General features: G+C 42.5%; 1 protein-coding gene across 1 annotated transcript in view; it reads left to right on the plus strand.

Annotated features, from left to right (window-relative positions):
• Nucleotides 1-15,302, plus strand: part of LOC309889509 (very low-density lipoprotein receptor-like) — a gene marked incomplete at both ends in the record, with an annotated part of 28,790 nt that extends 13,488 nt beyond the window's left edge. Inside the window, one exon of the mRNA XM_082782358.1 lies at nt 15,188-15,302. Coding sequence (XP_082638484.1) covers nt 15,188-15,302 — 115 coding nt within the window. The remainder of the gene's footprint in view (nt 1-15,187) is intronic.
• Nucleotides 15,303-15,907: the final 605 nt, after the last annotated feature.

The following is a 15,907-nucleotide window of genomic DNA, read 5'->3' on the forward strand; positions in this document are numbered from 1 at the left end:
CATGCGCAGTCTCCTCTCGGGTCTCTTCTGGGGGTCTCTAGGGGTCTTTCATGCTGAAGGCTCGTAGTCTTCCTCTCCCCCTTTGTACTTACTGGGCACCATACCAAGTTTACGGAACATCTTCTTCAAGTCTTGTCTCCCAGCCGCCCTTCAGCTTCTTTCTCCTTCCTCTTTATCTCTCGGCCCCCCCTAACCAGATACCAAAGATCCACATAGTATCCCATAACAGTCACTAGTTGTTATCAGTTGTTCTGAAACTCCCAGACATCAAACACAAACAGCTTCACGAGTAATTAAAACATTCTTCCCCAGCCATTCACAGACACATCTATAGCAGTGTTAGAAATAGAAGTCCGGAATAACAAAAGCAAACAGCTTCATAAATTTAAGGAGTGATAAATTGACTAGAATGAGGGGGAGACTGGGACACACTGCATCTGTGGTTCAAGAATTGAATTGCCAGTGCAGGGCCCAGAGGCAGACAGCATTCAAACAGAATTGTTCTTTATGGACACGAATTGTTAAAACATTCCTCACAATCCCTTATCTTCTTTTTAATATCAACAATTCGTGTCACTTCTGTTGTTAATAACTGGATTTCATCAGTCCATTCTTGGAGGGTCCAATTCTTAAACATCATAATTGACATATCCCCTTCCCTTTTTAATGAAGTTATTACAAATGTACTATTTATCACCCCGTGTATTAATAACGTAAGGCAAGGTATCATACAAGGTATATAGAATAACATAATTACACCACATGACAATAAAAATAACACTCTTTTAACCCATGGTCCACCAGGCAGTCATGAAAATAAATCCCATTCCATATCCTTCCAGGTTTGTGTTTGCTCACTCACCTCCCCCCCTTCCTTCTCTGGGATGGGAGAGAGAAATGGGAAAGTGAAGCCTGTGAGTTGAGATAAAAACAAGAAAATAATAACAATAATAATAATAACAATAATGATGATAATAGTACTACTAGTAATAATGTGTACGAAACAAGTGATGCACAATGCAATTGCTCACCACCTGCTGTCCGATGCCCAACCTAACCCCGAGCAGTCCGGCCCTCCTCCCAGCCTGCCTGCTGACAGAACAGTGAGAAGCTGAATTTGGCTTGGTCCTTGGCTTGGTGTAAGCACTGCTCTGTAACAATTAAAAACAATTAAAACACCAGCATATTATTAACATTCTTCTCATCCTAAACCAGAACATAACATTCTATCAGTTACTAGGAAGAAACACCCTTTTTATCAATCTTTAAATAGCAATTCCTAAAGCTAAATTTTCCATAGACTTCTCCTTCTTGTGCTAGTAAATAATCCAAAGCTAGGCAATTTTGATACAAAGCAGTTCTCATCTTTATAACTCATTTAAATCAGTTCTCATCATTTATAACTATTTCTATTACAGCTAATAACCTAATTATTCTATTAAGTATATATACTGGGGTCCTATAGCCCCAGGATCTGTCTTCTGCCCACGTAGCTGGATCATAATAGGCAAATGCCTTCAGTCAAGGAGTTAGGCCCGCTTTCAGGGTCACTTCAGGCTTGTGTTACCGTTCGGCCTGTCAGGGTGATCCAGCTCCTGTAAAACGAATCACAATTTTATATAGGTTTAAAAAAAAGTTTTTTTTATGTTATTTTCTCGGGACAACCTGATCTTAGTGTGGGAGAAGTCCGGTCGAGGCCCTCTCACTCGGCAGTCAATACCCATAGGGGTTGCCTCCCTCGGTAGACCATACACACCGCAGTGGAGGGTCCTGCCCCGGTCTTGCCTTCTCCCTTTCCTCCCTTTAGGCTTGTCCCCTTTATTTGGCATCCTTAATTCATGCAGAGCCTCGTTGCCAGAATATTAGTTCTCCCTTAGCTTGAGTTTCAGTTTCCCAGGAGCGGACTCAACCCTCCAAGTTTCAGTAGTTACTGGTCCTTTTATTCTGGATGCGTGGGTCCCTTTCCGCAGTTCTCACAGCTGTTTCAGTAGTCAGTAAAACAAGGTACAGTCCCTCCCATCGGAGGTTCAGTGATTCTTCCCTCCCATGGCTGCTTGTTGAAACACTTTCTTTTTTATCTTCTGACAAGTTAAATAACAGTTATCTAATTTGCTTTGCCGTATGGCCCTTTCCAGGTTCCTGTAGCAGGATTCATCTGATAGCCACGGCTACTTTCACATTTGTAGCCACCTTTCAGGTTGATACAGATTTGACTACAGATACCAGGGTTTTGGCATTCATCACTACCTCCACAGTTTCTCTTGTTTACAAACTCAAATTCAGCTGGACAGTCACATTCATTTATGTTGCATTCCTTCAGGGGCTCATCACCCCAGTCCTTGCAGTCTCTCTGCTGGTTACACACTTTATTGATATCTATGCATTCTCCACTTCTGCACTTGAATTTGCCAGGTCCAGAGCACTGAATAACATTGTTACAGTTTGCTTCATCAGTGCCATCCAGACAGTCTCTCACACCACTGCACTGCCTACTCCCATGGACACAGTTCCCATCTTCACATCTGAACTGGTCCAGGAAGGGCAGTTAATTTCATCACTTCCATCCTTGCAATAAGGATCTCTGTCACATCGCCACAATTCTCTTCATCTTCTCCACTGTCACAGTCTTTTTCACCATCACATTTCCATGACACTGTTCTCATATGACACAGCTCAGCACTTTCGTCAGACCCATCTTCACAATCCGGGTCCCCATCACACTGCCATCTGTTTGGCACACACTGACCACTGTTGCACACAAAGTCAGATTCAGCACACATCTTCTTCACACAAGCACTCTCATCACTGCCATCTGAGCAGTCTTCACATTTTACTCTAGCACCGTCGTCAGCAGTGCACAGTCAGTCGAAGGCGAGCAGCAGGCAGAGCGCCCCGCACCGTCACCTGTGTCACTTATACTACTCCTATTACCCATGCTGTTAGTGTCAGTGGCATCCTCCTTTTCTTTTTGCCACTGACCATTCACCACAACTGGATGAGACACATGATTACTAGTTAGGAAAGAGAGTGTTACCGTCTGCTATACGGCTGCAGGCAGTGCCAGCTGCAACCTTAGGTTTGTGAAAGAGCCTGCCGGTGGTCATTTGGCAGTGTAATCTGCGTCTCTGCACTCCTGCCCTGCAATAGAGCTAAGTCGTCATTAGTAATAGTTATAACACCAATCTGGGGACTAATAGTCTTGTTTGCATTGCAAGATAAACCTTTTATAAAAAGAATGCTAGAGTGAAGCAGCACAGCCGCTGCTGCCGCTGCCTCCATGGTTACATCAGACAGGCTGCAGGGTCCTGATGTCCGCCCCTCTGCCCTGTGCCAACTCGCCTCACAGTGAGAGTCGACTGCCGGTGTCCACTGACGCCTCTGATCTCCCGTAGCAACTCGATCTCGGATGTTCCGCAATTACTTCAATTTCCCCGCGTTTTGCAGCTTCTGTCAGGTCTATTCTGTGTCTCTCAGAGCCGTCCGTGGCTCTGCAGCGTCTCTCAGGGCTCTCTCCGTCCAGCGGTAGTCCCTCCGTAGTATCTCAGGTCTCCCAGCGCCACTCAGGTCTCTCGGTGCCGCTCCAGTCTCTCGGCCTGTTCAGGTCTCAGCGAGTCCAGGTCTCGGCCTGTGCGGGCCTCATATGTTGCAGGAAGCATGTCATATCATGCTCCTGCCTTTTTCTTGTCACAGTCAAAACATTTAAGAGCAAAAATAGGATACACAAGATACACAAGATACACCGGGCACCACCACTCAAAACTTGGATAAAACAGCACTTCTTTTCAGTCTGTCAAGCACTTCGTTCGTCTCTGCCCACTCCCTTTGCGGACAGTACGGAACAACAGATCGGAACTCTGCACTCGCTTTGCAGCAACGCTGCGTCTCACTCACACAGCACAATCGCACATGGAGGCCTCCAGCACATCTCATTCATACCACAGGAATATAACTTAGAATGATAACCAACCAAATAAGTATTGTCTCTGACTGTGTTCTTCGTGAAGTGACTTGTAACACTTTGTTTCAAACCCTTACACTTACACAAATACTTTCAACACAAAATACGTACAATATGCATATATTACAATATACAAAATTTCAACACAAAATACATACATAAAAACACATACAATTATTAACACTCCAGTTAGTATCCCTCCAGCAGCCGAAAACATACCGTTTGTCTGCAGCTTCAGGAGATCTTTGCTCCTGCGGTGAGCAGCTGAGAGTGGAGTCACCTCCGAGCAAAACACTCAGGGTGCACCTAGGGGCATCCGCACTGCAGCCGATCCCGCAGCCGAGCAGAGTGTCTCCTGCCTGGCTCACCAAAATGACTCACAGAAAGCTGACTCCACAATCAGTAAGATTGTAAAGTAGGTATGTTTACTCAGTTCCATGCAGCACGGGGCAGGTAGTCCCACCAAAGTCATGCACGCCTAACGTGGCAAATTGCTCTAGTAAAGAGTTACATATACATGAACATTCCTATACATATACATATGCATAACCTGTCCCTTTGTGAACAGTCCTCCTTATCTCAGACCCCTTGATTAAAGTCTGAACCATGAGGTTGTTTTTGATCTGGTTCTCGGGATCCGAGAGGCTCCTGTTATCTGGAGGTATAAGTGCAGCACAGGCACAAATGTAGCACATATTCATTCTTAATCAATTGCTCTCTAATTTCTAATTCCAATATTTCAGCTTGCTCTTTTCCGGATCCACAGGTATTCTACTATTAATGTTCAAAGCCTGACAGCCTGACAGACCCCGTCCTCCGTGGATCAAAATACATGGGGTCTTAAGGGTTCTTTTGGTCATTCTATCATAAAATACTGGATCATTTTCAATTTACTCTTTAATTTTCTGGGGCCCCTATTGTTCCAATTTCTAATCATTATTCATAATGGACTTTTTGGTCATATATCTGGTAATTTGCTCCCTTTCTGGTCCTTGGTCTTCGATTTTATCTGACCCATCCGGGAATTTTACTAGTGGCAATTCCCACAGCCCTTGGTTGCCCCCAGTGAGAGTGTCTTGCAGGGGGTTTAGGACCTATCACCCACCCACGTATCACTCCATTCACCAGCCCAGCCCCCCCGACAGGAGATTAGAACCAGTGAGAAAACAAAAAGACCTCCACGCAGACTTTAGAAGCCTCAGTTACACTCTCACACACAAACACGGGCAACCGTACCTTTACCCAACCGGACGGTATCTTACGAATCAGTCGTCTTCGTCCAGAGTCCAACCGGACGGTATCCACAAGCGTCTTCGTCTGGGATTGAACCAGACGGTATCCAAACGACTGTCGTCTTCATCCGGTTCGATTCCGGACACCGGAATCCAACCGAACGGTATCCAAACGACCCTGTCGTCTTCGTCCGGATCTTCGCGCGCAGAATTACGGGCAAAAAACAGCCGGCAAGGGAGCTCAAAAAAAAATCAAATTCTTTGCTTACCTTTATTCAGGTTCAGGATGGCATTAGTCCCGATCTGACTCAAACAGGAGCCACCAAATGGTGGGGCGCCTCTCCTAGATTAAATCAGAATTCAGGAACTATAGCCATCCCGGACGAGCCCCCAAATTGTTATAAATGGCTCAGGATTCAAATTAGGATTAAATAAAAAAATAGGATTTATTGAAAGAATATAAAGGAATAGAGGTAACCAAAGAGCGCTGGGTGCACCGGGAGCCTCCGCTCCACCAGGACACACACCAGTTACATCAAGCAGCTGATTTTTATGCTCCTAGACTAATACATATTCATTACTACTTCTAAAAAATATAGATTATTAAAATTATCTTCCGGGGTGCAGTCCCTCCTACTGGAGCATGCGCAGTCTCCTCTCGGGTCTCTTCTGGGGGTCTCTAGGGGTCTTTCATGCTGAAGGCTCGTAGTCTTCCTCTCCCCCTTTGTACTTACTGGGCACCATGACAAGTTTATGGAACATCTTCTTCAAGTCTTGTCTCCCAGCCGCCCTTCAGCTTCTTTCTCCTTCCTCTTTATCTCTCGGCCCCCCCTAACCAGATACCAAAGATCCACATAGTATCCCATAACAGTCACTAGTTGTTATCAGTTGTTCTGAAACTCCCAGACACACGAGTAATTAAAACATTCTTCCCCAGCCATTCACAGACACATCTATAGCAGTGTTAGAAATAGAAGTCCGGAATAACAAAAGCAAACAGCTTCATAAATTTAAGGAGTGATAAATTGACTAGAATGAGGGGGAGACTGGGACACACTGCATCTGTGGTTCAAGAATTAAGTTGCCAGTGCAGGGCCCAGAGGCAGACAGCATTCAAATAGAATTGTTCTTTATGGACACGAATTGTTAAAACATTCCTCACAACAGCAAAAGCCTTCGATGGCTGTAGCAGCAGAGGGGCCGATGGCCTAGCAGTCGGATCAGTAAAGGAGCCCGCAGCTCCCTCACTATCTGGCAAACCACACGTTTCTGACTGTGGTCCCATGGTTGTTAAAACATTCCTCATAAGAGGAAAAGAGAAGCCTGAAAAAGTAAATACTTTTCAGTAAAGTAATTGCCATTTCAGGATATCCTATGTTTCATCACAGCCTCCTGAACTTTCTTCAGAAAGCTTTAGCAGATCAGTCACCCCACACCAGAATGTATCCCAGTATAAGGAAACATTCCTGAAAACAAACTTTATACCTTTACATAGTGCCAGGTCTAAAGTGATAGGTAGGAAATGACCTGATGCTGTTGGTTCTGGTGTGTGCGATTTTTTATTTTATTTTTTTTTGAAGACATTAAGTCCAAGACAAAGAACAAGGTTGAGCTGGGTGGTATCCCATTTTACTCAGAGACCTCACCTCGTGCCAAGTACACTGATGTCTGGTTATCTGAGGAGCTGAGACATTATTGCCAGACAAAAGAATAAATCTAGTAAGATATGCCTAATATGCCATTTCATATACTACCTTGCCAGTGAGGTCAGTAAAATACAAAAGAGACTGCTTTCCTCCTGGTTCATGTACCCTCTGTGAAGGAGTGAAGGAGATCAATATAAAAGGGTGCTACCTACACAGATCTACATACAGATGGTATACGGTTTATTTCATACAACAGCAAATGAATTCTGTATTTCGCACACATTTCAGCTGGACAGGAAGCTCTCATACTGCATGCAGGTAAGGGAGGTGGTAAAAGTGATGCCTGCCTGTTTTCCTGCATTCCCAGCACATCATGTATGATTTGCAAGGACAGCTCTGTGGCATGTTAAAGGCAATGTGCAATCCTTTCACCAAAATGCCACAGGAGACAAAATCCTTTTGTCTCATAGGAGAAATGAAAGAGTGCTCCACTGCCTTTTGTAAATGGCAGCCTCCCATCACAAGTAGAGACTGTGAACAGTCCAGAAGACACTGCTAACTTTGTGCTTCTCAGCATTGTTAAAATGAAGGCAATGGAGCCAATTTACTTCTTTTGATGATCCTCAAATTAAAGCAGCAGAGACAAATGCAAAACTATGTTTAATTCAAACTTTTGAGTTATTCATGCTGAGAGGCATTTCCTTCTCAAAATCTGAGACAGAAATTCACAGCAAACAGCCACACAGTAGAATGAAATATATAGAATAGGATTGTTTGGCAGCTGTCAATTCCACTTTTGTTTATGGAACCAATATCTTACAGGAATTACTCCAAATCCACCAAGTTCATGATTATTATTAATGGCATTAAGCATTGTTAGAAATGGCTCAGTCTTCAAAATAGGATTAAATAAAAAATAGGATTTATTAAAGGAATAGAGGTAAGCAAACAGCGCTGGGTGCACTGGGAGTCTCTGCTCCACCAGAACGCACACCAGTTACATCAAGCAGCTGATTTTTATGCTCCTAGACTAATACATATTCATTACTACTACTAAAAAAATAAGTTATTATAATTAGCTTCCGGGATCCAGTCCCTCCTACTGGAGCATGCGCATCAGTCTCTGGTGGTCCCTCTGGGGGTCTCTAGGGGTCTTTCATGCTGAAGGCTCGTAGTCTTCCTCTCCAACTTTTTTTCTTGTCCTTCCCCTTTGTACTCCTTGGCAGCGTGTCAAGTTTACACAGCATCTCCTGCAGGTCTTGTCTCCTAGCTGTCCTTCAGCTTCTTTTTTTTTTCTTCTTCTTAATCTCTTGGCCACCTGGCCAGATATCAGAGGCTTGCATAGTATCCCATAACAGTCACTAGTTGTTAGCAGTTGTTCTGAAAACCCCAGACATCAAAGACTTCATACAAATACAAATAGCTTTCTTATTGACACTTCACGAGTAATTAAAACATTCCTCACCAGCCATTCACAGGGACAGTCACACCTATAGCAGTGTTAAGTCAATCTCGAAGAAGACAAAAAAAAAAGGCTGTAACTGTTAGAAATAGGAGAAAAGAAAAACAGAGCTGAGTAAACATACCTACTTTACAATCTTACTGATTGTGGAGTCAGCTTTCTGTGAGTCATTTTGGTGAGCCAGGCAGGAGACACTCTGCTCGGCTGCGGGATTGGCTGTGGCGCGGATGCCCCTAGGTGCACCCTGAGTGTTTTGCTCGGAGGTGACTCCACTCTCAGCTGCTCACCGCAGGAGCAGACAAAGACCTCCTGAAGCTGCAGACAAACGGTATGTTTTCAGCTGCTGGAGGGATACTAACTGGAGTGTTAATAATTGTATGTGTTATTCTTAAATGTCCAGGTATTTTGTGTTGAAAGTATTTGTGTAAGTGTAAGGGTTTGAAACAAAGTGGAATAAGTCACTCCACGAAAACACAGTCAGAGACAATACTTGTTTGGTTGATTATCATTCTAAATTATATTCTTGTGGTATGAATGAGATGTGCTAGAGGCCTCTCTGTGTGATTGCATGATTGTGCTGTGTGAGTGAGACGCAGCGTGGCTGCAAAACGAGTGAGGAATTCTAATCCGCGGTTCCATATTCTCCGCGAGGGGACTGGGCGGAGATGAACGAAGTGCGTGACAGACCGAAAAGAAGTGCTGTTTCATCCAAGTTTTGAGTGGTGGTGCCTAATATATAGGCCTGGCGGTGTATCTTGTGATCCTGTTTTTGCTCTTAAATGCTTTGAGTGTGACAAGAAAAAGGCTGGAGCATTATCTAAGTAACTAACAGTTGAGAAGTGTTGGTGTATTTGCTGCAGTGTTTGGTCAGTTTCCCAAGTACTGGCGGGGGGGGGGGAAGGGGGCTGACTGATTATCAAAGCAGAACAGAGAGAGTCATTTCTTTGGTGGTTCAGGCTTGAGCCCTGGGAATTTGGTAAGAAGGGGGAGAGCAAGTTTATTTAGGCATCAATACCTTTTAAACCCCCATATTGACGGATACACAGGAGTAATTCCTTGTTTTGTATGGGCTTACTAACAAAGTGCATGAGAAAAATTGGCATTCGGCTTGAAATTCAGTCCTGTTGAAATGTAAATTTTTGTGGAAAAGGTGGTAATGTTTGTCTAGAAGACTGGAGGCTGCGAGCTTCAGCTGTTTTCCTAAAGTTCCGTGGATTTATGATTGAAACGGGGCTCATTAATGATTTGAAATAGTAAAGTTTGTATGTGGGAAGAAGAGTTTAATCCCAGAGAATTGGGACATTTGGGAAGATTAGGAAAAGATAGAAAAAAACCTGCAGTAAAAAGGTTTGCATGGAAATCGAAACAAAGGACAGTAACTAGTAAGGAATAGTAATAAATAAATAAATAAATAAATAAATAAAAGGGAATGGGAAATCAAGGAAATGGATAATATCCAAAACAAAGACGTTTTAAAGAAAGCCTCCTTGGGTGCATATTGGCACATTCAAAGGATATTGTTAGAACTGGGGGCACAGAAAGCAAGAGGACTTTCACTAAGTATTGCAATCAGTGGTGGCCACTATATAAGCTAAAAGGCCACTTTATGGATCAATCGACTATAACACAATCTTGCAATTAATGTTTTTGAGGAGAGAAGGAAAATAGGATTAAATGTATTATACTGATATGTTGTTTCAGCATCTTAGAGGGAAAAGGAGTGGAATTAAGTTGGCCCCTGACTAAGCCTTTGGTGTTGGCATGAGAAAAGTACTGGCTAGAGAAAAATAAAGGAAGGGTTAAAAGGGTTGTTGAAGGTGTTAAAGGTGTAGCATGTAGTATTTAACAAAGCGAGTTGAATGAGCAGGGGAAGAGGATGTAGGAATGTTAATAGTTCTGCCTCAACAGGAGGCTGTGATATCAAAATCACCGGTGTGAGCCCTTTGGGGCAGAGGGACCATGATGGGTCCGAGAGAGTTGTCATGGAAACAGAAAAGCAGTTAACCCTTAAAACAACCTGAGTGAGCTCAGATTGCCAATGGTACTGCTCAGGAAACTGCTGACAATTGCATTCCCCTGACCAACGCCACACTGAGAGTATAGGCACCCTGGAAATAATGAACGGTAAATACCAAAATCTGGTTAAATTGGGAATGGAGAATCTATTCCAACAAGATCCAAAAGAAACCCCTATGGAATTTTTGGACTGACTTTGAAATGCAATGGAAAACAAAACAAAAGAAACAAACGAAACTGGAGAAAATAGGGGCTAAATTAGAACAAGGAAAATGGGCACTGCCAGACAGGCGAGAGATATTGCCAAAAATTTATGTGTAGCAAATATTGGGACGTTTGCATGCACAAACACATTGGGGTACAAAGGTGTTAAGTGATCATTTACTAAAACAATTTGGTTGCACTGTTGTTTTTTTTGTGTGTGTGTTTGTTTTTTTTTTAATAGCAAAGCAAATTACACAACATTGCATAACTTATCAGAAGATAAAGAAGAAGAGTTTCAATGAGCAGCCACATTTATTACATGTAGATCTATAGAAAAGCCACAGTTTGCAACTGTGGATTTCAGTGGGAAAATCGACTGAAATTGCAAATGCACTGGAGATGTTGGTCCAAGTCTTTTGGGAATTGGAAAGGACTTCTGAGAACCTCTGTGCTTGATAATGACTTTGTTTCATATGCCTTCTGGTGGGCTGCTTCTGCTCCATAAGCAATCACCGGCCCTATCTTTCCAAACATATTCACTGTTAATCTAGACTTGATTTAATTTTCCTGTGACTTTCTTAATACACTATCATTATTTTTTATTTTTTTTTAAATAATATTTTGGACATGTAGAATTGTGGTCTACAACATTTAGTCTTTATTTGCACCCGTGTAACAAAAGTGTAAGTACTGCTAAAAGTAATACAGAGAGGACGAGTTTTCACAGTGTTAACATGTATGTTTGGCTTCACACACCCAACCTTTCTGCCTATGTGTAGAGCAGTGACAATTCAAGTATTTTTTACTCCACTACTGTGGAGGCTTTAACTGTCAATGAAATAAATAGCGACGCCCTGTTGGTGATTAGTAGGAGCAAATAAAACTTAACTTCAGCACTGTAAAAACAAAACAAAACAAAAAACAAACAGCTTATAGGCCTTTTGAGAAAGTACAAGTTGATTTCACTGAATTGCCCAAAGTAGAGAGGATGAAATATCTATTGGCAAAAATAGATCATTTAACACAATGGGTAGAAGCTTATCCCGTAGCACAAGCTACAGCACAAATGGTGGTAAAAATTCTATTAGAACACCTGATACCTAAATATGGGATAATCCAGTACATTGATTCTGATCAGGACACACACTTTACTTCTAAAATAATAAAATTATTATGTCAATCATTAGGTATTCAGTGGGAATACCATACTCCATGGCACCCATAAAGCTCAGGGAAAGTAGAAAGACTGAATCAAACAATAAAACAACAATTGGCTGAATTAATGATCGAGACACAAATGCCCTGAACGAAATGCTTACCATTGGCACTTTTAAACATAAGAACTAAACCATACAGTGAGACTGGATTATCACCATATGAAATGTTATATGATATGCCTTATTCTCAAGGGATGCCTCTAGGGAACAATGTAGTTGAGGATCGTAGCATCCAGAAATATATAATTACTATTGGAAGGAGATTACAAGAGCTAAGAGAAATTGGAATGATGGCTCAAACACCACCTTTAGGATTTTCTATTCATAAGATACAACCAGGAGACAAGGACTTAATAAATAAACCTGGAGGGAAGAATCATTGAACCCCCGATGGGAGGGACTGTACCTTGTTTTACTTACTACTGAAACAGCTGTGAGAACCGCAGAAAGGGATTGGAGCCAGGCATCCAGAATAAAAGGACCAGTAACTACCGAAACTTGGAGGGTTGAGTCCGCTCCTGGGGAACTGAAACTCAAGCTAAGGAAGAACTAATATTCTGGTAACGAGGGTCTGCATGAATTAAGGATGCCAAATAAAGGGGACAAGCCTGAAGGGAGGAAAGGGAGAAGGCAAGACTGCGGCAGGGCCCTCCACTGCGGTGCGTATGGTCTACCGAGGGAGGCAACCCCTATGGGTATTGACTGCCGAGTGAGAGGGCCTCGACCGGACTTCTCCCACACTAAGGTCAGGTTGTCCCGAGAAAATATCATAAGAACATCTTTTTAAACCTATATAAAATTGTGATTCATTTTCCAGGAGCTGGATCACCCTGACAGGCCGAACGGTAACACAAGCCTGAATCGATCCTGAAAGTGGGCCCAACCCCTTGATTGAAGGCGTTTGCCTATTATGATCCAGCTACGTGGGCAGAAGACAGATCCTGGGGCTATAGGACCCCAGTATATATACTTAATAGAATAATTAGGTTACAAGCTGTAATAGAAATAGTTGTAAATAAAACTGGAGATGCACTTGGATTAATTGCAAAGCAAAATACCAAGATGAGAACTGCTTTGTATCAAAATCGCTTAGCTTTGGATTATTTACTAGCACAAGAAGGAGAAGTCTGTGGAAAATTTAACTTTAGTAATTGCTGTTTAAAGATTGATGATGAGGGTGTTTCTTCCTAGTAGCTGGTAGAATGCTATGTTCTGGTTTAGGATGAGAAGAGTGCTGATAATATGCTGATGTTTTAATTGTTGCAGAGCAGTGCTTACACCAAGCCACAGACTTCTCAGCTTCTCACTCTGTCCTGCCAGTGGCCAGACGGGGGGTGCAAGAGCTGGGAGGAGGGCCGGACTGCTCAGGGTTAGGCAGGGCGTCGGACAGCGGGTGGTGAGCAATTGCATTGTGCATCACTTGTTTCGTACACATTATTACTAGTAGTACTATTATCATCATTATTGTCATTATTATTATTGTTATTATTATTATCTTGTCTTTTATCTCAACTCACAGGCTTCACTTTCACGTTTCTCTATCCCATCCCAGAGAAGGAGGGGGGGAGGTGAGCGAGAGGCCGTGCTGCCTGCTAGGTTAAACCACAACAGAAAGAAAAGCTGTAAATGAGCTTGTAAAGGAAATGAAGAAAATTGCACATGTCCTAGTTCAAATTTGGAATGGAATCGATCTAAGAGGATTATGGGAGGGGGCTTTATGGGTGGTGATTGGTTTGCTAAAATAAGGATGGTTGTATTGGGGATATGGGGAGGATTGTTAATAATTCCATGTTTAATACCTTGTATTACCAGACTAATACACCCAGTTATACAAGGAATGCAAATATCTGCGGTACCTGTTGACTGAGCACCAGGGAAAGAGAAAACCCATTCCCTGATGATAATAAAAACAAACAAAGAATCAAAATTGGTATCAATTGGTATCAAATCAGCAAGTATTGGCTTGATTAGAAAGGAAAACACGAATCAATGCCATGAAAAAGGAGATGGGGGATTGTGAGATATGTTCATCTGATTCGTGTCAGTATGGAACAATGCTAGGGCCGCATGGTATGATGAATGTGACCTTCTGTCTTACATACCCTTGTATAACCACAAGTCTAAGAAAAACAGAATGGTTAATGTATATAATTCTTGTATCTTGCAAAGGAATTTTTTAGCAATTCGTGTCAATAGAGAGCTTGAAGGAAAATGTACTTGTAGACTTTTCCTTGAAGTCTCTGATATCTGGGGGGGGTGGTTCAGAATAACTGCTAACTATTATTACTGTTGCATGGGACACTATGCAAGTCTCTGATGTCTGGCCAGGAGATTAAGGAGATGGGGGAGCTGAAGAACAACTAAAAGACAAAGCTTGCAGGGGACATTGCATAAGTCTCTGACATACAGCCAAGTTGGGCAAAGGAGAAGGACAAGAGGGAGGAAGACTATGAGCCTTCAGCATGAGAGACCCCCAGAGGGACCACCGGAGACTGACACGCATGCTCCAGTAGGAGGGTTTGGATTCCGGAAACTAATTATAATAACCCTGTGGTTTTTTAGAAGTAGTAATGAATATGTATTAGCCTAGGAGCATAAAAATCAGCTGCTTGATGTAACTGGTGTGCGTTCTGGTGGAGCGGAGACTCCTGGCGCACCCAGTGCTGTTTGCTTACCTCTATTCCTTTAATAAATTGTAAACTTTCATTATAGTCCTATTTTGAAGACTGAGCCATTTATTACATGCAGGAACTCATTAAGCAGTGGTAACTTGTAGAGGGGACCTCAGTTTCATTGCTTTTGTACTCCTAGCATCCCTCTGCCTCTGATGACTATCATGTCTACCTCTGCATGTGGGAATCATGTTTTCATATGTGCCTTTGCAAACTGCCTTGCTTCCTCCTGGTGACTTGGTCTGTAATAAATGATGACCTTTAGGCCAGCAGAATCATCTGTGCAGCCACATCTTAATTTGCATTAATGTTAAATAATGTGTACAAAAGCATAAGGGAGTCTGCATCCATCTTTCTTTTTCTTTCTTTCTTTCTTTCTTTTCTTTCTTTCTTTCTTTCTTTCTTTCTTTCTTTCTTTTTTAAAATTTTATTTTCCAAAAGATTAAATTTGTATGCATGGTGTGGAATCTCCACGGTTTTCACTTATCTGCTACAGAGCTTGAACTTCAGTCTTTTGGTCCAAAGGGAGAAAAATCAATAGTATCATACAGATACACAAGAAACTTTATTAAAGTAACCATGGGCATCTCCGCAACCTTACCCTATCAAGTTGGCCTGCTAATTGGTTTGCAGCAGTGTGGCTGCCATGAAAATTACCCAGGTATGTCTTGTGAAAATCTGGCTCTATCAGCATCAAGAACACAAACATCCAAAGGTTGCTTCCTAGTTGTTGGGAACAGAAAATGAAGCTTGTTAACATTCTGCTGTTGCTTCTTCTAGGGAGAAAAAACACTGCTACAGGGAGCTGTCCTCTGGCGGACTGAACAAAGATGATCAAGCTTCTCTCTGCTCACTTCCACTCATCCACAAGGATTTCATTAACGGGGAAGCCTGAAAAAAAACCTGCCAGAAGTGTCATTTCATACCCTCCTGAAGTCTTTAGTTTGGAGCACTTCCCTTATTCATCCCTCACAACATAGTATCTCTCCCTTTTACACATTGTCTCTGCTCTTTGCAGCACCCTGGTTTGTAGCTATGCTAAAGCAAAGCCAAATTCAAAATGGCCTGAAAAATCATTGGTGTATCCAGGCAAGAATGAATTAAAATGTTGCAAGAAATGCCGATTATAGATACAAGAGGGAGACAACCACAATTTCTAAATCCCCCCCAACACTGTTCTCCAGTCCAGAAAGCAAGAAAGGCTTTGGCTATCTGCATGAGTTTGCATTTACATCTTTAAGGCAAAAATGTGACTTGAAGGAGCATGTTGCCAGAATGAATCAATGCCAGCAAGAAGCTGCAGCAGATCCAAAAACATCTGTGTAAGAAGCCTGCACTGCTGAACAGATTCAGTGCCCATCAGGTATGTTATCGACACTGCCCAGGGAACAGGAAAGGATCATCAGAGGTCTTCAGAAGGACCTGTGGGGTCTCTGGAAAGCATGAAGAAGTCATGGAGCCTTGTTGGGGTCCCAACTGGGCTGTGCTCTGCTCTCTTCC

Source organism: Aythya marila (assembly GCF_965140915.1).
Source record: "Aythya marila genome assembly, chromosome: W".
NCBI lineage: Eukaryota > Metazoa > Chordata > Aves > Anseriformes > Anatidae > Aythya > Aythya marila.